Here is a 23,763-nt window from a genome sequence, read left to right as displayed (position 1 = left end):
TAGAAAGTGAGTCGGGGAATTAATAATGGATAATAATGAGATGGCAGATGAATTGAACAGGTATTTTGCTTCAGTCTTCACTATTGAGGATGCAAGTAACATCCCAGTATCAGCTGTAAGTCAAGAAATGGAAGGGAGGGAGGAACTCAAGAAAATTGCAATCACCAGGAAAGTGGTGCTGACCAAATTGTTGGAGCTGCCGGCTGACAAGTCCCAGGGCCCTGATGGACTTCATCCACGGTGTTAAAAGAAGTGGCTTGTGAGATAGTTGATGCATTAGTTTCAATTTTCCAAAATTCCCTAGATTCGGGGAAGGTTCCATTAGATTGGGTAATACGAATGTAACTCCTTTATTCAAAAAAGGAGACAGAAAGCAGGTAACTACAGGTCAGTTAGCTTAACATCTGTCTTAGGGAAAATGTTAGAAACTATTACTAAAGACGTTATAGCAGGGCATTTAGAAAAATTCAAAGTAATCAAGCAGAGTCAACATGGTTTTGTGAAAGGGCAATCATGTTTAACCAATTGATTGGAGTTTTTTGAGGGAGTTACATGTGCTGTGGATAAAGGGGAACCGGTGGAAGTATTGTACTTAGATTTCCAGAAGGCATTTGATAAGGTGCCACATCAAAGGTTATTGCAGAAAATAAAAGCTCATGGTGTAGGGGATAACATATTGGCATGGATAGAAGATTGGATAGCTGACAGGAAACAGAGAATAGGAAAAAATGGGTCATTTTCTGGTTGGCAAGATGTAACGAGTGGTGTGTCACAGGGATCTGTGCTGGGGCCTCGACTTTTTACAATTTATATAAATGACTTAAATGAAGGGACCGAAGGTATGGTTGCTAAATTTGCTGATGACACAAAGATAAGTAGGAAAGTAACTTATGAAGAGGACATAAGGGGGATACAAAGGGATATAGATAGGTTAAGTGAATGGGCAAAGACCTGGAAAATGGAGAATAATGTGGAAAAGTGTGAAATTATCCACTTTGGCAGGAGGAATAAAAAAGAAGCATATTATCTAAATAGTGAGAGATTGCAGAGCTCTGAGATGCAGAGGGATCTGGGTGTCCTAGTGCATGAATCGCAAAAGGTCAGTACGCAGGTACAACACGTAATTAGGAAAGCTAGTGGAATGTAGACTCGCCAACTTTAAGGGCATTTAAGTGGTCATTGGATAGACATATGGATGAAAATGGAATAGTGTAGGTCAGATGGTTTCACAGGTCGGCGCAACATCGAGGGCCGAAGGGCCTGTACTGCGCTGTAATGTTCTAATTCTTCTCATTCTAATTCTAATGTTATCATTTATCATGAGGGGAATTGAATACAAAAGTAGGGAGGTTATGCTTCAGCTATACAGGGCATTGGTGAGACCACATCTGGAGTACTGTATACTGTACTGGTCTCCTTATTTAAGGAAGGATGTAAATGCATTGGAGACAGTACAGAGAAGGTTTACTAGACTAATACCTGGAATGGGCGGGCTGTCTTACAAGGAAAGACTGGACAGGCTAGGCTTGTATCCACTGGAATTTAGAAGAAGAGGAGGCGACTTGATTGAAACATGTAAGATCCTGAGGGGTTTTGACAGGGTAGATATGGGAAGAATGCTTCCCCTTGTGGAAGAATCTAGAACTAGGGGTCACTGTTTAAAAATAAGGGGTCATCCATTAAGACAGAAATGAGGAGAAATTCTTTCTCTCAGAGGGTTGTGAAGCTTTGGAATTCTCTTCCTCAAAAGGCGGTGGAAGCAGAGTCTTTGAATATTTTTAAGGCAGAGGTAGATAGATTCTTGATAAGCAAGGGGGTAGGAGGTTATTCGGGGTAGGTGGAAATGTGGAGTCATCAGTTCAGTCATGAACTTATTGAATGGCGGAGCAGGCTCGAGGGGCCAAGTGGCCTACCCCTCTCCTAATTCATATGTTCGTATGTTGAGTAGTTCTGTATTAGATGGGAGTGGGAGTTCTGTATTAGATGGGAAGTACTACGGGGATTGCAAAGACAGGATTACAATACATGTGTGCAAATGAACAAAGTGTGGGGAATAAGGTTGGTGAGCTACAAGCACTAATAGCAGTATGGGAATATGATGTAGTGGCACTAATGGAAATGTGGCTTAAAAATGGCGAGGACTGGGTGCTTAATCTAGAAGGATATAAAGTGTTCAGAAAAGATAGAGAAAGAAAAAAAGAAGATTGGGAGGCAGTCCTGATTAAGGAAGGCTTTGCAGTGCTGGAAAGGGAGGATGCCCTTGAAGGGACAAGGACAGAATCCATTTGGTTAGAGTTGAGGAACAAAAAGGGTATGATCTCACTACTGGGAGTATTCTATAGGCCTCCAAATTGTGAGAGAGAGAGATAGAGGAGCAGGGAAATCACACAGATGCGCAAGAACTATTGAGTGGTGATATTGGGGGACTTTAAATACCCAAATATCGATTGGGATAATTTTAGAGTAAAGGGTAAGGAAGGGGAGGAATTTCTAAAATGTGTTCAGGAGAACTTCTTTCATCAGTATGTTCTCAGCCGAACTAGAAAAGGGGCATTGCTTCATCTGGTGCTGGGAAATGAGGTGAGCCAAGTGGACCAAGTGTCTGTGGGGGAGCACTTGGGTAAGAGTGATCATCGTATCATAAGGTTTTGACTAGTAATGCAGAAAAGCAAGGAACAAAATAAGGTAGAATGTCTAGATTGGAAGAGGGCTAATTTCAACGCGATGAGAAGGGATCTTGCTAGGGTAGAATGGAAGCAAAGACTGGCAGGAAGAGCTCTATCGGAACAATGGGTTATCTTTAAGGAAAAGATGCTTGAGGTACAGGCTAGGAACATTCCAACAAGTGTAAAAGTTAGGGGCTGCTTGGTTGAAGAGGGAGATAGTGATGATGATGAAATTAAAAAAGAGGGTGTATAATCAATGTCAGGTGAACTCATCAGGTGAGAACCAGGCCATATACTATAAGTTGAGAGGGGAATTAATGAGGAAGATAAGACTGGCAAAGAGAGAATATGAAAATAGAATGGCAGTTAACATGAAAAGGAACCCAAAGATCTGCTATCGGCATGTAAATAGCAAGCAAGTAGTAAGAGGCGGACTGGGGCCTATTCGGAACAGAGAGGGTAATATATGCTTAGAGGTTCAGGACAAGGCTAATATACTGTATGAGTGGAAAGAGAAGCAGAGTTAACGTTTCGGGTCAGTGACCCTTCTTCCTAAGAAGGGTCACTGACCCGAAACGTTAACTCTGCTTCTCTTTCCACAGATGCTGCCAGACCTGCTGAGTGAATCCAGCATTTCTTGTTTTTGTTTCAGATTTCCAGCATCCGCAGTATTTTGCTTTTATTATACTGTATGAGCACTTTGTATCAGCGTTCACTAAGGAAATGGAGGCTGACAAAATATCAGTAGAAGCAGAGAGAGTAGAGCCAATGCGTAGGATAAAAATTGAGAGGCAGGAAGTACTAAGAAGGTTGGCTGTGCTTAGGGTAGATAAGTCATCTGGTCCGGATGGCTTGCATTCTGGGTTGCTAAAGGAAGTGGGGGGTGCAGATAGCAGAAGGGCTTGCCATAATCTTCTAATCTTTCCTGGATACAGGGGAGGTGCCAGAGGATTGGAGAGTGGCAATGTGACACCCTTATTCAAAAAAGAGTGTAAGGACAGTTCTAGCAATTACAGGCCGGTTAGTTTAATATCAGTGGTGGGTAAGGTTTTAGAAACTATAATCAGGGAAAATATCAACGGACACTTAGAGAGATTTGAATTAATTACGGATAACCAGCATGGATTTGTAAAAGGCAGGTCATGCTTGGCAAATCTAATTGAATTTTTTGATGAAGTAACAGAGAAGGTTGATGAAGAGAATGCAGTGGATGTTGTTTATGTGGATTTTAAGAAAGCATTTGATAAGGTATCACATAAAAGGCTGGTTAAGAAAATTGAAGCTCGTGGAATAGGAGGGTCAGTGTCCAATTGGATAAAAAATTGACTTATGGACAGAAACCAGCGAGTTGTAGTAAATGGTTGCTTTTCAGACTGGAGGATAGTAGACAGTGGTGTTCTCCAAGGGTCAGTGTTGGGACCACTATTTTTTTATATATATATATATTTTATATATATATATATATATCTAATGACTTGGATCTTGGAATACAGATTAGAATCTCAAAATTTGCTGACGGCACCAAACTTGGAGGTGCGGCAAACATTGAGGATGATGTAAACCGCCTTCAACAGAAAATAGATAGGATTGCAGAATGGGCAGAGAGGTGGCAGCTGGAATTTAATACTGACAAAATGTGAGGTGATGCATTTTGGCTGAAGGAAAAGGGAGAGAAAATATATACTTAACGGCTCAGTTCTAAAGAGTGTGCAGGAACAGAGGGACCTAGGGGTGCATGTGCATTGATGTTTGAATGTGGCAGTACATATTGAGAGAGTGGTTAGTAAAGTATATGGGATCGTGGGATTCATAAATAGAGGCATTGAGTATAAAAGCAGGGAAGTTAGACTGAACCTTTATAGAGCTCTGGTTAGGCCCCAACTGGAGTATTGCATCCAGTTCTGGTCACCTCACTTCAGGAAGGCTGTGCGGGTCCTTGAGAGGATGCAGAGGAGGTATACCAGAATGGTTCCAGGGATGGAGAATTTTAGTTACAAGGTTAGGTTGGAAATGCTGGGTTTGTTCTCCTTGGAACCAAGGAGATTGAGGGGAGATTTAAAAGAAGTGTGCAAGATTATGACAGGCTTCGTTAAGTTAGACAAGGAAAAGCTGTTTCCATTAACAACTGGTATAAGGACTAGGGGACACAGATTGAAAGTTTTGGGCAAAAGATGCAGGGGAATATGAGGAAACACTTTTTTATGCAGCGGGTGTTCACGACCTGGAACTTGCTGTCCACAAGGGTGGTGGAAGCGAAGACAATCAATGACTTCAAGAGGAAGTTGGATGGCCACCTGAAAGAAATAGACTTGCAGAGCTATGGGGATTGAGCCATGGAGTGGGACTGACAGCATAGCCTTCATGGACTCGATGGGCTGAATGGCTTCCTTCTGTGTCGTAAATGACTCTATGACTCTAAGACAAATTATTGAATTGGTTAGAAATTTGCTGAACAGGAGGAGACATAGTCTATGGATAATGGGCAAGTATTCTAATTGGCTGGATGTGACTAGTGACATCCCATGGGGATCTGTTTTGGGCCCTCAATTGTTCATATAGTTATTAATGGCTTAGATTATGAGATGGAGAGTCACATATCCAAATTTGTCAATGACACAAAGATAGGTAGCATTGTAAACAATGTAGATAGAAGCATAAAATTATAAAGAGTTTAATAGATAAGTGAATGGGCAAAACTGTGGCAAATGGGCGTCAAATGTGAGGTCATCCACTTTGGACCTATAGGCGGTCAATCAGAATACTTTCTCAATGGTGAAAAGCTAGTAACAGTGGAGATCCAAAGAGACTTAGGGGTCCATGTGCATAGAGCTTTAAAATGCCATAGAGAGGTACAGAAAATAATCAAAAAGGCTTTATATCTTGAGGACTAGAAAACAAGGGTTTAGGAGTTTTGCTACAGCTATACAGACCAAACTTGGAGTATTATGTTCAATTCTGGACACCACACCTTAGGAAGGATAGTGTAGATTTACCAAAATGATACTTGGACTCCAAGGGTTAAATTACACAAACTAGTTTTGTATCCCTTGGAATTTAAAAGATTAAGAGGTGATCTGATCAACGATTCTAAGATATTAAGGTGAATTGATAGGTTAGCTAGAGATAGGTTCCGCTGATTTGGGAGTTTAGAACCATGGAACATAGCCTAAAAATTAGAGCCACATCTTTCAGGAATGCGGTTGGGAAGCACTTCTACACACAAAGAGTGGTAGAAATTTTTTAACTCTCTTCCACAAATGGTAGTTGATGTTAGGTTAGTTGTTAATCTTAAATGAGATTGATAGATTTTTGTTAACCAAAGGTATTAAATGTTATGGAGCAAAGGCCACTTAAAGTTAGGTCACAGATCAGCCATGATCTCATTCAATGACGGGACAGATTTGAGGGGCTAAATAGCCTACTCCTGTTCCTATATTCATATGTTCAATCAGGAAAACATCCAAAATAATTTATTTGAAGGAACAGCACACAACACCTTTTGTGATTTGTAGTTCAGTATGATGAAGGTTCGATCAATATTGATCTGAACTAAGTATGAATTCTAAAAAATCATAACATTAAATGTTGAAGTTTCAAAATATAGCGATTGATCCTATTGTTAGGACAGAGTGGACAGGTTTCACAGTTCCTAAATAACATGAACCTTCTAGCATCTGTATGAATATAATTATACAATGTATTATTATATTAGGGAAAATACTATCGCCAGGAATTTTCTTTGGGCTTCTCCCGACCCACCACAATAGCTTAGGCGGAAACCCATTTTGGGGTTTCTGCTGAACGTCTACCAAAATTACTTCAGCGGAGTGTGAGATACCCACCCAAAAGATATCCCTAGTTTATTAATCTCATCATCAAGACTTAAAGTCTCCCACAAATTGGATGTGAACATTACATCATGTCAATAAATGTAAGAGATTGTAGATATTCAGTGAGTAACTGTCAAATTGTTCAGGGCTGGCGGGAGGGAGAGGAAGATGAAACCCTGATAAGCCACTTTGGGCATGTTGTTTTTTTTAAATTCTTTCGTGGGATGTGGGCAACGCTGGCTAGGCCAGAATTTATTGCCCATCCCTAATTGCCCTTGAGAAGGTGGTGGTGAGCTGCCTTCTTGAACCACTGCAGTCCATGTGGGGTAGGTACATCCACAATGCTGTTAGGAAGGGAGTTCCAGGATTTTAGCCCAGTGACAGTGAAGGAACGGCGATATAGTTTGAAGTCAGGAGGGTGTGTGGCTTGGAGGGGAACTTGCAGGTGGTGGTGTTCCCATGCATTTGCTGCCCTTGTCCTTCTAGGTGATAGAGGTCACAAGTTTGGAAGGTGCTGTTTAAGGAGCCTTGGTGCATTGCTGCACTGCATCTTGTAGATGGTACACACTGCTGCCACTGTGCAATGGCGGTGGAGGGAGTGAATGTTTGTGGATGGTGTGCCAATCAAATGGGCTGCTTTGTCCTGGATGGTGTCGAACTTCTTGAGTGTTGTTGGAGTTGCACCCAAGTGGAGAGTATTCCATCATACTCCTGACTTGTGCCTTGCAGATGGTGGACAGGCTTTGGGGAGTCAGGAGGTGAGTTACTCAACGCAGGATTCCTAGCCTCTGACCTGCTCTTGTATCCACGGTATTTATGTGGCTACTCCAGTTCAATTTCTGGTCAATGGTAGCCCCTAGGATGTTGATAGTGGGGGATTCAGCAATGGTAATGCCATTGAATGTCAAGGGGAGATGGTTAGATTCTCACTTGTTTGAGATGGTCATTGCCTGGCACTTGTGTGGCGCAAATGTTACTTGCCACTTATCAGCCCAAGCCTGGATATTGTCCAGGTCTTGCTGCATTTCTGCAAGGACTGCTTCAGTATTCTGAGGAGTCACGAATGGTGCTCAACATTGTGCAATCATCAGCGAACATCCCCACTTCTGAACTTATGATTGAAGGAAGGTCATTGACAAAACAGCCGAAGATGGTTGAGCCTAGGACACTAACCTGAGCAACTCCTGCAGTGATGTCCTGGAGCTCTGATGATTGACCTCCAACAACCACAACCATCTTCCTTTGCGCTAGGTATGACTCCAACCAGTGAAGAGTTTTCCCCCTGATTCCCATTGACTTTAGTTTTGCTAGGGCTCCTTCAAGGCATACTCAGTCAAATGCTGCCTTGATGTCAAGGGCAGTCACTCTCACCTCACCTCTTGTGTCCAAGTTTGAACCAAGGCTGTAATGCGGTCAGGAGCTGAGTGGCCCTGGCGGAACCCAAACTGAGTGTCACTGAGTAGTTATTGCCAAGCAAATGCCACTTGATGGCACTGTTGATGACACCTTCCATCACTTTGCTGATGATTGAGACTAGACTGATGGGGCAGTAATTGGCCAGGTTGGACCTGTCCTGCTTTTTGTGTACAGGACATACCTGGGCAATTTTCCACATTGTCGGGTAGATGCTAGTGTTGTAGCTGTACTGGAACAGCTTGGCTAGGGGCATGGCAAATTCTGGAGCACAGGTCTTCAGTACTATTGCCAGAATATTGTCAGGGCCCATAGCCTTTGCAGTATCCAGTGCCTTCAGTCGTTTCTTGTTATCACGCGGAGTGAATTGAATTGGCTGAAGTCTGGCATCTGTGAAGCTGGGGACTTCAGGAGGAGGTCGAGATGGATCATCAACTCGGCACTTCTGGCTGAAGATTGTTGCAAATGCTTCAGCCTTATCTTTCACACTGATGTGCTGGGCTCCCCCATCATTGAGGATGGGGATATTTGTGAAGCCATCTCCTCCAGTTAGTTGTTTAATTGTCCACCACCATTCACGGCGGGACTGCAGAGCTTAGATCTGATTCGTTGGTTATAGGATCGCTTAGCTCTGTCTATCGCATGGTGCTTATGCAGTTTGGCATGCAAGTAGTCCTGTGTTGTGGCTTCACCAGGTTGACACCTCATTTTGAGGTATGCCTGGTGCTGCTCCTGGCATGTCCTCCTGCATTCTTCATTGAACCAGGGTTGGTCTCCTGGCTTGATGGTAATGGTAGAGTGGGGGATATGCCAGACCATGAGGTAACAAACAGATTGTGGTTGAGTACAATTCTGCTGCTGCTGATGGCCTGCTGTGCCTCATGGATGCCCAGCTTTGTATTGCTAGATCTGTTTGAAATCCATCCCATTTAGCACGGTGGTAGTGCCACACAACACGATGGAGGGTATCCTCAATGTGAAGACGAGACTTCGTCTCCACAAGGACTGTGCAGTGGTCACTCCTACCAATACTGTCATGGACAGATGCATCTGCGGCAGGCAGATTGGTGTGGATTAGGTCAAGTATGTTTTTCCCTCAGCACCTGCTACAGACCCAGTCTAGCAGTTACGTCCTTTAGGACTCGGCCAGTAGTGGTGCTACCAAGCCACTCTTGGTGATGAATATTGAAGTCCCCCACCCAGAGTACATCCTGCACCATTGCCACCTTCAGTGCTTCCTCCAAGTGGTGTTCAACATGGATGAGTACTGACTCATCAGCTGAGGGAGGGCAACAGGTGGATATCAGCAGGAGGTTTACTTGCCCATGTTTGACCTGATGCCATGAGACTTCATGGGGTCCAGAGTTGATGTTGAGCACTCCCAGGGTAACTCCCTCCCGACTGTATACCACTGTGCCGCCACCTCTGTTGGGTCTGTCCTGCCGGTGGGACAGGGCATATCCAGGGATGGTGATGGCAGTGTCTGGGCCATAGTCTGTAAGGTATGCTTCCATGAGTATGACTATGTCAGGCTGTTGCTTGACTAGACTGTGGGACAGCTCTCCCAACTTTGGCACAAGCTCCCAGATGTTAGTAAGGAGAACTTTGCGGGGTCAACAGGGCTGGGTTTGCTGCTGTCGTTTCCGGTGCCTAGTTCGATGCAAGCTGGTCCGTCCAGTTTCTTTCTTTTTTTATTGATTTCTTAGCAGTTAGATACAACTGAGTGGTTTGCTAGGCCATTTCAGAGGGCGTGTCAGAGTCAACCACATTTCTATGGGTCTGGAGTCACATGTAGGCCAGACCAGGTAAGGACAGCAGATTTCCTTCCCTAAAGTGAACCAGATGGGTTTTTACAACAATCAACAATGGTTTCATGGCTATCATTAGACTAGCTTTTTAATGTAACTAGCTTTCCAGATGTATTAATTGAATTTAAATTCCACCTTCTGCTGTGGTGGGGTTCAAACCCATGTCCCCAGAGCAATACCCTGGGTTTCTGAGTTACTAGTTCAGTGAGAATACCACTACACCACCGCCTCCCCCTGCATAAATTGTGAAGAAATTTGGCATCTGGCCCATTTATAGGAAGATTCTATTCATGCAACGTTAGATGTAATCTACAGTCTTCTGGGATGTTCCAGGCAAATACCCTGGCCTGGTTAGGAACTCCTGTTTCCTGAGTGCCCAAGATATGCACACTGTGGTAATTCCAGGGAATGCCATCCTATTGGCCTTACCTCCTGCTGACATTATATGCTGCTATGGGTCAGCCAGATGTTCCATTCACCATAGCCTCCAGCAATAATTCTCTTTGTCTTCTCATCTGGCTGGAGTGCCAGCATTTCTGTGTGCTGCCTGATTTTCCACTTCCTCGGTTGCTGTCCAAGTCATTTTATGTCAAAGTTGTGCTTTAGGCTCCAAGGCAATTTAGGGTAACAAAGAAAATGCTGAAAATATTCAGCAGAACAGATAGCATCTGTGGAGAGAGAAACAGATTTAATGTTTCAGGTCAATGACCTTTTGTCAGAACAGGAAAAGTTAGAAATGTATCAGGTTTTAAGCAAGTAGAGAGCAGGGAAAAAGGGATGTGGCAGAAAGAACGAAAGAGAAGGGTGAAAGGCAGGAGAGATTCAATGAGAAAAGGGATGATGGTGCAAGGCAAAAGGAGATGGTAATGGGACAAGTAAAGAAATGTAAGATTCGTCTAGATGAGGTGTAACTGAGAATAGCAAATCATTACCAACAACTGCCATCTGAAGAAATGGAGGCAGTGGTTGTGATCTGAAATTGTTGAACTTATTGTTGAGGCTGCAAGGCTGTAAAGTGCCTAATCGAAAGATGAGGTGCTATTCCTTGAGATTACGTTGAGCTTCATTGGAACAGTGTAGGAGGCCAGGTCAGAGTGGGAGTCAGGCGGAAATTAAAATGACAGGCAACTTGTAGTTATGCAAGATGACTTTTGCCTCTCCTCGGTTGTTTGATTGTCATATTGAAAATTCCTGCTGTGGGTTTTGGGTTAAGTGATTTGGCCCAAAGCTGAAGATCAAAGAAGGGAAGTGAGCATTGTAAAGCTATAAATATTCTGTTTAAATATCTGTGTACTGTGATGAAATACAAAGTTACTTAAGTACCCAGAACTGCTTTGAGTATCAATACTTGCAGGATGAACTGAGTTCTGTAATGCAAAACTCAGATTTATAAAGATTTTAGATTTCTGAGATGATCTGTACTCGCCAACACATTCTATTCGTCTACATTGCTAACTTAAATCTATCCTTGAAGGGCCTTCAGTGGTATGAAAATTAAAAGGTTGAAGATTGTGTGTATTGGGGTCAGGGTAATACAACTGACCAGCAGACTTTTTGTTTTATCACTTTTGGAACATGACTTTGAAATTAGCCCAGACTGATGGGATGAAATTCTCCTCTTTGATGTTAAATGCACTGCATGAAATGAATTTGGCCATTTTCAACCCACTTGCCTTGTAAGCGTGGCCCCAGAGCCCCCAAATTGGTATTAGAACTAAAATAACAGTCTTACTTAGACAGATTAAAGATTGCTCGCTGTCGGAAGTAGAAAATGGCACAACAGTTTAGTACAATTTGCTTTTCTGTGGATATAACACTTAAGGAGTTTTATTCTGCATGTAATCTGTGCTATATCTAAATGGTTGATGTTGACATTGGGGCAACGATATTGGAAAATGTTTCATTACCCAGTGTTAACATCCTTCTATATAATGAGCACAAATATGTAGAAATTGCATAAAAACTAAGTCCTACTTCAATAAAATACAAAATATGACTGTGCTCTTTAAGCATAATTCCCCTATCCTATACGCACAGTAGAAACTGCACTCACAGGGTTCCAAGAATTGAGGCTATTGTGTTGTAGACCTATCTCCAACCAGCACCTCCTGTAAGTGTAGCTTCCTCCTGAGTTGCGTGATCATAGATTTACCCCTGTTGTTTCAATTTTGTGGTTAAACAAGTGATCAGAAATATTGAATATCTGAACTGCTTTGTTTGAATTAATTATAAACTGTAATGTTGGCCAGGATTTTACTAGGAAGCGATGGTCCTACCCACCAGCTGGAAAGCCGGAAATGAGCCCACCTCCACCAGCCCTGGAAGTCACAACCATATTTCACAGTCCTCAGGCAATTAATTGCCTGCAGTCATGACTCTGCCCCTCTAAGGCAGGATATCCCTCTTCCAACAGCTGCTTGCCAGAGGGCTGGTGACTGTCAGTCCCTGCAGCACCAACGGGAGCAACTGCTGGGACTGCAGCAGGTCCCAGACCCAGCCAGTGATGGAGGCTGGAGAAGAAGGTAACTGGGGTTGGCGCTTACCAGGGCCACTCAGCCAGGCTCTGGCAAGGAGTGGGGGGAGGGGCCGATCGCGAGGACAGGGAGGGTCTCCCATTGGGGCCGGCCCGTGCCACTGGGGGGGGCCCTCCGTGGGGCACTGAGTTCCCGATCACAAGAGACCCTCCCCCACCCCAGTCCGCAAGAAGGCTCCCAAGTTTTATTGAGCAGCCTCCTGAGGTGGTAAAGTGCCGATCCACCACTGGTAAAATACCAGTGGCGTTAGGAAGAGGCCCCTGTGTGGCCTGCCTGCCTCCTCCCCCACAACTGGTAAAATACCAGTGGGAGTGGGTAGGTGACATGCACGGCACCTCCGCCATTCTACACGATTTTACATCTCCCACCTCCCTGCCCGCTCTTGGGGAAAGGGGCGTAAAGTTCAGGCCGTTATTTTTGTTTTTACACTAGCAGAATCTGATCAATTTAAAATAGGAAAGTCTGAACTGCAGAAGTCAGAGATTCACTTTAAAAATCTAAATCTTCCTGCCACAGTACAAATTAAATTTTATTAAAGGCAGTAAAGGATTAAGAATTTATTATGATTTTTTTCTCTCTGATATTTTCAACAGTAATTTTGTTTCTCCAACCATTTCAGACTTCCAGATGGATTTACCCAGCTGTTAAACTTAATGCAGCTCTACTTAAATGATGCATTTCTGGAATTTCTTCCAGCTAATTTTGGAAGGTATGGATTATTTTCTTTTGTAAAATGTAGAAATAGATATTTGGTTCCAGTCTACATTTTATTTACAATTACAAATGCTCCAGTTGTCAAAAAATATTTGATTGCCCTTCAGTGCATATTTTATGTACTTTTCCTTAAACCAGTATCTTGTAAGCTTATTCCTTTAAGTATATACCAGTAAAGATAATGGCCCTGAATGTACATTCAGTTTAAAGCAATTTCAGAGTATAATTTGAACACACTGTCAGTTGTTAGGTGCATTCTGGGCTGGGACACATTTTCGTTCCGATTCCACCCTATGATGGCAGTGCTGCTATTTCTGTCATAACATAGGACCCACCATCTGTGCAGTCACTGATGATACTAAGGGGTCAATATAATATATAATATATTAAAATCAGCATGACCAGTGTTAAAATGCCTAGCACCTTTGACTTGCGTCCACAATGCATCAAGAGTAACTAAAAATGAGTTAATTGAGGTGTACCTGTTGCCAGTATTAGTTGCTACTGGTGTTAATCTTCACTTCAGAGCCTGCAGCCTTAAGAAACCCTGAAGAGTGATTATCGAAGCTCCAAAAAAGTTTTTGGAACTTTTTTTAAAATTCTAGCTTGATGGATCTGACCAATGCCTCTGTCAGTCTGTAAGACCACTGGGAATTTTTTCATCCTCAAATAGCAAGTAGGTCTGAGTTACAGTTATGGGATTTCCATAAAGGGGCACAGGAACAGAGCGACCTTTGTAAGTGGCGTAACAAGTTGAGAAAAAAAAGCAGATGGTAACCTTAATTTTATGAACAGAAGCATAAGAGTACAAAAGCAAGGAAGTTATACAAAACATTTATTTATCACTGGTTAGGTCCCAGCTGGAATGTTGTGGCCAATTCTGGGCACCATACTTCAGAAAGAATGTACAGGCCCTAGAGAGAATGCAGAGGAGATTTAGTTGAATACTACGAGGGATGTGGGACTTCAGTTACTTGAAGAGACTTGAAAAGTTAGGGTTGTTCTTGTGAGGGATAAGGGGAGATTTAATAAAGGTGTTCAAAATCATGAAAGGTTTTGATAGAATAAAGAAGGAGAAACTATATCCAGTAGCAGAAGGGTTGGTAAGCAAAGGACACAGATTTAAGGTAATTGGTAAAAGATCAGAGGCTGAGATGAAGAGAAAAAGTTTTACACCGCGTGTTGTGAAGATCTAGAATACACTGCTTGAAAGGGTGGTGGAAGTAGATTCAATAATAACTAACAAAAGGGAATTGGATAAATACTTGAATGAGAAAAAATTGCAAGACTGTGGGGATTGGGCAGAGGAATGGAACTAATTGGATAGCTCTTTGAAAGTACCAGCACAGGCAAAATGGGTTGAATGGCTCCCTTCTGTGCTGTACCATTCTGTGATTCCAATGAGCTTTCCTTCATTTGCTATTTTACTGGAGTTGGTGTAAAAGTAAAAACAGGAGCAGTACAGAATGGAGTAAAGGATAGTGAGGATAATTTGATCTACAAGGTATTAGTACCACAACCCTCCGCCCCATCCCAAAGAATTTAATAGGTGGCACAAACCTTAATTAGACCTTAGTGAAGAGCTCTAGGTGAGAAGGTGCAGAAAAAATAAGTATGTCACTCAACCTACCAGATCATTTTACCTCCAGACTCAAATATTCCAATGCTCTCCTGATTGGCCTCCCGTTGTCCACCCTCCATAAACTTCAGCTCATCCTAAATTCTGCTACCTGTGTCCTATTCTGCCTCCTCCCATTCAAATGTCCTTGACGGCGTACATTGACTCCTTGTCTCTCAACTTCTCAAATTCAAAGCTCTCATCCTTATGTTTAAATCCCTTTATGGCTCATGCCTTCCTATTTCTATATCATCCTACAGACCTACAACTCCTCCCCACAATCTCTCCATTCCTCTAACTCTGGCCTTGTGTGTATTCTTCCCTCCCTTCTCCACAACTGGGGGCCATGCCTTTATCCATCTAAACCCCATACTCTAGAGTTCCTTTTCCTAAATCCCTCTGCTTCTCCACTCTCTCTCTTCCTTTTAAACCCACCTAAAAACCCATCTTTTTGACAAAGCATGGTTGTTACCCTAACTCTTTCTTTGTTTGATGTACATTTTTGTCTGGTTATACCTCTGTGAAGCATCTCGGAAATTTTTCTATGTTAATGGTGCTAATAAACACATATTGTTGTTGCAGTTGTAGTAGTAATAGTCACAATAGTAGAATAAAGCCTATATGCTTGTAGTTATCACTATTTCCAGAACTTATACAACCTTGACCTACTGTGGATGTTGCCTTGCCTTTCTCTGTGAGGATTGGCATTAGCCTTTTGAGACATCAATAATCCCTGCCAAATACAGAGCTCTACAATACACATCAAGGGCTTCTGAAGCTACCATATATTCATCGTTTTGTTTGATGGCCGCTGAAGTATAGTACTACGCGAGATATTTGTGAGAAAGATTGTCCTCCATGCTACCATCTTCATACGTCAGCATTACAGCATGCCTGAAAGGAAGTGTTTCTCTTTCCAAAAATATACTTTATTCATAACATTTGTAAAAGTACATTATGTAACAGTTCAAATTTGACATTACATAAAGTGCAACATAGATCAGTTTCTGTACAAGAAATGCCTCACTACCCTTGTCATTACAGATTATATTTACAATGTACATTTACATTCCATATCAAACATTCTCTGGTGCATACAGCCCAAGGTGTTTTACATGGTTTCCAGCCCCTTGGTTCACAATGGCAGGAGGGCCTTACACAGTGCCTTTTCCCCATTGAGCCTTTGCGGCGGCTGCCCCAAGCTTTAGTGCATCCCTCAGCACGTAGTCCTGGACCTTGAAATGTGCCAGTCTGCAACACTTGGTCATTTCACAGCTCTTTGCACTGGAAGTCCAGCAGGTTTCAGGCAGACCAAAGTGCGTCCTTCGCTGAGTTGATGGTCCTCTGGCAACAGTTGTGTGACAGAGGTAGTTACCAGAAAATGGGATGCCATTTCAAAAGCCTCCAGCTCTAGTCAGATGTGCTTCTGAAGTTTTACTTCTGGGGGTTCACAAGTCCCTCCGATTGAACATACTGAAAATCCAAAGCACTATAGCCAAGATTTTAAGCTTTTAAGCATACTTTCTTACCCTTCCAGCAGGTCTGGGCTGACCCAGTCCCACAGAGTCGAATATAACTTGGCTGGCAAGCCATTGCTTCCGGGAGTTTTACTCGTCTCGAAGACCCTTACAGCCTTTGTCAGTTTGTCCAGAGTTAGCAGTTTGTCCAGACTCTCCCATGTACTGTTGTCTAAGACCTCCATGATAGAGGACAGGAAGGACTGGGAGGCCATGCTGTCTGTGAGCTTCACGTCATACAGCCCAGCATAAAAGGATTTGCTGATCCTTAGTATGTCAGGCTGCGATGACGTTACTGAGCTGTCTTTACCTTCAAGCTGCTGGCTGCTGATCACAGAGCTCTTTGTTTACCTTTTGGGAGAAGAAACACAAGCACGTCTAATCCTGTCTATGGAACTGATTCTAGTCCAGAAGATGATCTTGGAGGCCTCCGAGGCAAAGAGCGAGGCCTGCTTACTCTTTACCTCTTGGAGATCCTCCTTGACATTGGCCCCGATCGACCTCAGCAGAAGCAGATTCAGCATGCTTTTCTGGAGTTAGGACATTTCCCTCTGTCTCTCTCTCGCCTTCTGAACACCTTTAAAGATGAAGAACCTCTTGATGTTCAACTTGATTGCTTCCTATCAGGGGACTCAGAGGGGTTTCATGGTTCTCCAACCTTTGTAATCCCTTTTGAGTTCCTCGATATTCTCAGAGAAGAACACCGTCTTGATGTCGGTGGATCTGACCATGAACGTTCAGGACACAAACAGGAAGTCTATCATGGAACGGATGGACCTGTCTGCCCTCGAACAGGTGTATTTATGCAGCGCTTCATCTACAGGGTTGCTGAAGATGTCATGCAGCTTGGCGTCTTTTACCGTTTCCATCAGAAGTCAGGACATGGCACCCAGTTTGCTGTCTGCCCTGCTGGATCATCCAGCTGCATCGATGATGCATTTGAAGTCACCACATAGAATGACTAGCCTGGACATCACTGGCAGCAGTGGGAGCTGCTGGAGGATGGTCAGCCGCTCACTGTTTTGAGCTGGGCCGCACACGTTGATTAATCGGAATGGAGCATTTTTGTACATTATGTCTGCTGTGAGGAGGCGACTGCCCACCACCTCCTTAACTTTGGCAATGGTGAAGTTGCCTCCCTGCAGCAAATCCCATGTCAGAGAAATGGGAATCGTTTCCCCCTGACCAGAATGACAGTCCTTGGAACCACCATCACAAACATTGCCTGTTGATGCTAAGTTGCGGTATTCCACACCCCTGCAGAAACAGCAGGTCAGCTTTGACCTTGGCAAGCTACACCAAGGTCGATACACATCGCGTAGTGAACTTAATGCCATGCATGTTAATGGAAGCAATCTTTAGACCCATTAAAACTGTATGTTGCATAGCAATCCAGGTGTCTGTGCTAGTCCCAGCCTTTGGGTATGTTCCTACATACCCATTGCAATCGCAGAGGTGTAGCCAAACTGACTGTTGCTCTCCCTGCATGTACCTACCATAAACTGCATGCTAGCTACAGGCATGGTTAGTCAGGCATTCACATACTATAGTGATGCTATCTGCTGGTGGTCTTTGGGAAAGGGAACCTTCACCAGCACTGTACCTGCCAAATGGAGGTAATTTCTCTGTATATATGGGTGTACAAGTGCCAATGGGACGGTAAGGAATACCTCTCAGGCAACCTGAACTGCCTGGCATCCCTCCGTAGGTTTTGTTTCCATTGGGAAACTCACTGGTCCTAGTAAAGGGGCCTTTGGGCAAAAAAATGAATGACTAATGTAATAAAAGACTGGTGAGAGCCACTGGAAAAAATGCAAATAGAAAATGCTAAAAAAAAGGGCACTGTTTTAAATATATGTGGCCTTTAAATAAATTCCTGTTTGAAGGTGTGTACCCAGCAGCATGGATGCCAGATTTTCTGTGCTGACCACAAAATGGAGCAGGGGATTTCAATGCCTTATATTACATTTGGTTATAAAGCTCTCATGAGGTTGAGATGGGAACTTCTACCTTAGGCCTGAGCAGAAAAATCCATGGTAGGCAAATTGAGCAGAAAAATCCAAGGCAGGCAAATAGGGCAGTAAACAGCAAAACTGCTCTTTGCCCAAATTTTGTCCTCTCTGTGCCTGTTTTGATTGTGGATGGGATGTAATAGATGGGATGCAATGGACATTAAAATCAGTTCCCAGATTTTAAAATGGACTTTAGCTGTAAAATCTTCATTGATTGACAACAGATTTGCTCTCAATAAAGTCAAAAGAGCACAGCTTATCTTAAGGATAAAAGTCACGAGTCCACTTCCAGCAGTCCAAAAGCTCATCAGGGAAGAAAAATTGCCTATTGTTGTAATCCCAGGTTTGAATATTCTGAAAACATGTTCCACCATAGAAAAAATCAGAATACTATGCACATGTTAATTTACACCCACATACAGGGATTAGTCAAGCAGTGAATCTTCTGCCAGATGATGAACCTCGATGAACCAACAGTCTATGTGAGTCACAACTCGTAGGTGAAAGCCAACTAATTGGATTCAGCTGGAGTTCCCAAAAATACTATCTAATATTCAGCAGCTCAACCAGTTACATACAGCTGGAAGAAGCATGATCGCACACCAGCCCAGATGAAAATAATTAATTAGTTTCATTTATTTTTTCATTCTTTTTGGCATTCGTTGCCAATAAATAATAAATACTGAGAAGTATCCATCTATATTCACATTTTTATTCTAGTTAAATTTCATTCAGTTACATATGTACTCCTCAAGCTAACTGCAAAAAAATCTAGCAGAATACATTTTTAAAATGTCATTTATCTGATTAAGAATATCCAAGATCATTAATTGCACATTGTTGATGCACAGTGCACAGCACCATGAAACAAGAAATAAAAACAGAAAATTCTGGAAATGCTTTACCAGTCTGGCAGCATCTGTGGAGAGAGAAACAGAGTTAATGGATGGAATCTTACTGCCTTTGTCTCTGGTTAAATGGCAGGACAATTTTCAGGTCCCGCACTCAGTCTCCAGATTAGCGAGTCTTCCGGTTGCTCTTTGCCAGAGCAAAGCAATTAAGAGCCTGCCTCCAGGCTGCCCGATCAATTAGGGAGGACAGGCGAGATGATGCAGTCATTTTGTAGGAGGAAGGATTTCTGTTTGAAGGGACCATGGCATGATTTGGAAAAACTTAGCAGCACTTGGATTTTTCAGGATGCAGTATCCACAGGAATGGTAAGGAGATGTGGGAAAGCTGCACCCCCTCCGCCTCCCCCCCCCCAACCCCACCACTGGGTCTCCCACTCTTACCTGGAGTTCTAGCTGAGGGAGGTGAGCTCCACCAAGGACAGGAGGAGGAGCATAAGAGCACAAGAAACATGAGCAGGAGTAGATCATATGGCCTGTTGAGCCTGCTCCGCCATTCAAAAATGATCATGCCTGATCTTAGGATTCAACTCCACTTTCCCGCCCACTCGGCATATCCCTTGATTCCCTAAGAGACCGAAAATTTGTCTATCCCAGCCTTAAATGTATTCAACGATGGAGTATCCACAACCCACTGGGGTAGGGAATTCCAAAGATTCACAACCCATTGAGTGAAATAATTTCTCCTCATCGCAGTCCTAAATGATCGGTCCCTTATCCTGACACTGTACCCCCGTATTTTAGATTCCCCGACCAGCGGAATTAATCTCTCAGTGTCTACCCTATCCAGCCCCTTTAGAATCTTACATGTTTCAGTGAGATGGACAACCTCTCCAACCAAGCAGGCGTGGTTGGAGATGGCCCAGGAAGTGAGCAGCAGAAGTGTGATCCTCCAACCGGGAGACAGTGCACCAAGAGGATCCAGGTCCTCAGGAAGTCATGACAGGTGAGCGGCATAACACTTTCAGGTGCCAATCTCCACAGTCTTACTTGCCCAGCTTTCTCTTGTACAGAACATCTCAGGTCAACTGGCCTTACATATCCACTTATTCCTCTCCCTGCAGGCACCTCACATCTCCATCTGAGCAGCAAACACTCACGCTTGTCCTCAGCCTATTTCCCTCTTGCACCCATGCCTCATAGTGACCCTCCACAAGTGGTATCCTTCCCTCCTCTGCACACTAGCCATTATGAGCACTCACACCACTCTGCTTTCTTTCCTTTCCAGAGAAGGGAGCACAAAACTTGGCGAGAGGTAAAGATGCGGAGTGGGGGCAGGTGGGCCTCAGTGGCTGGAACCTTGTTGGCCACTGGCAATATGTGCCCACCTGCTCTACTGGGAAGGATGCCTTGCTCCAGGAGGATGCAGATGTCAGCAGCAATCTTCCATAAGAGCTTGAACCTCCTGAGGCACTGTGTGCTCAAGCATATGGAGAGAGCTAATCCTCTGCCTGTAGACCCTGAGTTGGGGGTCTTGCCTCCTGCCAGCTGGATCAATAGTCATCCCTTGGGAAACATTACTTAAAGGATGATGGTGGATAGGCAAACATTTAAAGAGTGCACGGATGAACTGCAACAACTGTTTATCCCTGTCTGGCGCAAAAGTAAAACGGGAAAGGTAGCCAAACCATGGCTTACAAGGGAAATTAGAGATGGCATTAGATCCAAGGAAGAGGCATATAAATTTGCCAGGGAAAACAACAGACTTGAGGATTGGGAGCAGTTTAGAATTCAGCAAAGAAGGACCAAGGGATTGATTAAGAAGGGGAAAATAGAGTACGAGAGCAAGCTTACAGGGAACATAAAAACTGACTGTAAAAGTTTCTATAGGTATGTAAAGAGAAAAAGATTGGTGAAGACAAATGTAGGTCCCTTACAGTCAGAAACAGGGAAATTTATTATGGGGAATAAAGAAATGGCTGACCAACTAAATGCATACTTTGGTTCTGTCTTCACAAAGGAGAACACAAATATCATATCAGAAATGTTGGGGAACACAGGGCTTAGTGAGAGAGAGGAACTGAAAGAAATCAGTATTAGTAGAGAAATGGTGTTGGGGAAATTGATGGGATTGAAGGCCGATAAATCCCCAGGGCCTGATGGTATGCATCCCAGAGTACTTAAGGAAGTGGCCCTAGAAATAGTGGATGCATTGGTGGTCATCATCCAAGATTCTATAGACTTTGGAACAGTTCCTACAGATTGGAGGGTAGCTAATGTAACCCCCACTATTTAAAAAGGGAGATAGAGAGAAAGCAGGGAATTATAGACCAGTCAGCCTGATGTCGGTAGTGGGGAAAATTCTAGAGTCCATTGTCAAAGATTTTATAGCAGAGCACTTGGAGAATAGTGGTAAAATCGGACAGAGTCAGGATGGATTTACGAAAGGGAAATCATGCTTGACAAATCTACTAGAATTCTTCGAGGATGTAACTAATAGAATTGATGAGGGGGAGCCAATGGATGTGGTTTATTTGGACTCTCAGAAGGCTTTCGACAAAGTCCCACATAAGAGATTAGCATGTAAAATTAAAGCACATGGGATTGGGGGTAGTGTATTGCGATGGATAGAAAATTGGTTGGCGGACAGGAAACAAAGTAGGGATAAATGGGTCTTTTTCCGAATGACAGGCAGTGACTAGTGGGATACCGCAGGGATCGGTGCTATTACCTCAGCTATTCACAATATACATTAATGATTTAGATGAGGGAACTAAATGTAATATCTCCAAATTTGCAGATGACACAAAATTGGGTGGGAGGGTGAGTTGTGAGGAGGATGCAGAGAGGCTTCAGGGTTATTTGGACAAGTTGAGTGAGTGGGCTAATGCATGGCAGATGCAGTATAATGTGGATAAATGTGAGGTTATCCACTTTGGTAGCAAAAACAGGAAGGCAGATTATTATCTGAATGGCTATAAACTAAGAGAGGGGAATATGCAGCGAGACCTGGGTGTTCTCGTACACTAGTCGCTGAAGGTAAGCATGCAGGTGCAACAAGCAGTAAAAAAGGCAATTAGTATGGGCGGCACAGTGGCGCAGTGGTTAGCAGCGCAGCCTCACAGCTCCAGTGACCCGGGTTCAATTCTGGGTACTGCCTGTGTGGAGTTTGCAAGTTCTCCCTGTGTTTGCGTGGGTTTCCTCCGGGTGCTCCGGTTTCCTCCCACATGCCAAAGACTTGTTGGTTGATAGGTAAATTGGCCATTAGCAATTGCCCCTAGTGTAGGTAGGTGGTAGGGAAATATAGGGACAGGTGGGAATGTGGTAGGAATATGGGATTTGTGTAGCATTAGTATAAATGGGTGGTTGATGGTCGGCACAGACTCGGTGGGCTGGGGCCTGTTTCAGTGCTGTATCTCTAAACTAAACTAAACTAAAGTATGTTGGCCTTCATAGCGAGAGGATTCAAGTACAGAAGCAGGGGTGTCTTGCTGTAATTATACAGGGCCTTGGTGAGGCCACACCTGGAATATTGTGCGCAGTTTTGGTCTCCTTATCTGAGGAAGGATGTTCTTGCTCTGGAGGGAGTGCAGCGAAGGTTCACCAGACTGATTCTTGGGATGGCGGGACTGACATATGAGGAGAGATTGAGTCGGTTAGGATTATATTAGTTGGAGTTCAGAAGAGTGAGGGGGGATCTCATAGAAACCTATAAAATTCTAACAGGATTTGACAGGGTAAATGCAGGAAGGATGTTCCCGATGGTGGGGGAGTCCAGAACCAGGGGTCACAGTCTAAGGCTACGGGGTAAACCTTTCAGGACTGAGATGAGGAGAAATTTCTTCACCCAGAGAGAGGTGAGCCTGTGGAATTTGCTACCACAGAAAGCAGTTGAGGCCAAAACATTGAATGTTTTCAAACAGGAGTTAGATATAGCTCTTGGGTCTAAAGGGATCAAAGGGTATGGGGCGAAAGCCGGAACAGGCTACTGAGTTGGATGATCAGCCATGATCATAATGAATGGCGGAGCAGGCTCGAAGGGCCAAATGGCCTACTCCTGCTCCTATTTTCTATGTTTCTATGTTTTGCCCTGTGGAGGAGCATATGCCCCTGCCTTTGACCCTCAGCAGAGGTGGAAGGTTGAGCTGCATAAGCTGCTTCCATTCTGCTCTGAAGGCTGGCAGCAGGAAAGTGCAGCTTAAGGTGGGTGAAGTGCTTGTCAGGTGAAGTGCCTTCCAAGCATTTGGCAATTACCTATCAAGCAGTGATAGCACTCTGTGAGAGAAGAAGTGCTTTGAACAGCAGCCTCTCACCTGGCCATGGCTGGAGCCCTTCAGTGTAACTGATCAAAGCCTTCTCAATTTGTTAGTTTCATTAAGGAAGTTCCTCCCACTGCACATTTGCTTTCTCCAAACTGCTGGGTTGGAGGCACAATGTGGTACTGCTCTGCTGTTGGGAAGGAGGTAATCCATGTGCAAAATTGCTTTTAATTACCTTCTTAAGTACTTTAACTCGCTTCTCCCCTTAGCCGTGGGCATTTCCAACTTCATTACCAACCCACTCTGGGAAAGACAGAAGAAAGTGGGAACATGTCAGGATACTAGCTCAGCGACATTTTCTGCAAATTTTCCAAAGGTTGCCTGGACCCTTGGCCCAAACCTGCATCGCCCGGCCTGCGAAAATTCCACCCAGTGTTTAAGGTCAATGCTCATTAGAATTGACAAAAGGTTAATACCAGCTGGGTAGCTGTGTGAAGGTGCTGAGCATTGACCAGATAGGTACCTTCCCCTCAGGGTAAAAATG

At 43.7% G+C, this 23,763-nt stretch overlaps 1 protein-coding gene across 1 annotated transcript in view; it reads left to right on the top strand.

The window, feature by feature from the left end:
• lrrc7 (leucine rich repeat containing 7) overlaps positions 1-23,763 on the top strand; it is a 278,045-nt gene that overhangs the window by 16,783 nt on the left and 237,499 nt on the right. Inside the window, exon 4 of the mRNA XM_068036431.1 lies at positions 12,871-12,960. Coding sequence (XP_067892532.1) covers positions 12,871-12,960 — 90 coding nt within the window. The remainder of the gene's footprint in view (positions 1-12,870; positions 12,961-23,763) is intronic.

The sequence above is a fragment of the Heterodontus francisci genome, chromosome 8 (genome assembly GCF_036365525.1).
Source record: "Heterodontus francisci isolate sHetFra1 chromosome 8, sHetFra1.hap1, whole genome shotgun sequence".
In the NCBI taxonomy this organism is placed as follows: Eukaryota; Metazoa; Chordata; class Chondrichthyes; order Heterodontiformes; family Heterodontidae; genus Heterodontus; species Heterodontus francisci.
This window is presented reverse-complemented; position numbering and strand designations above follow the sequence as displayed.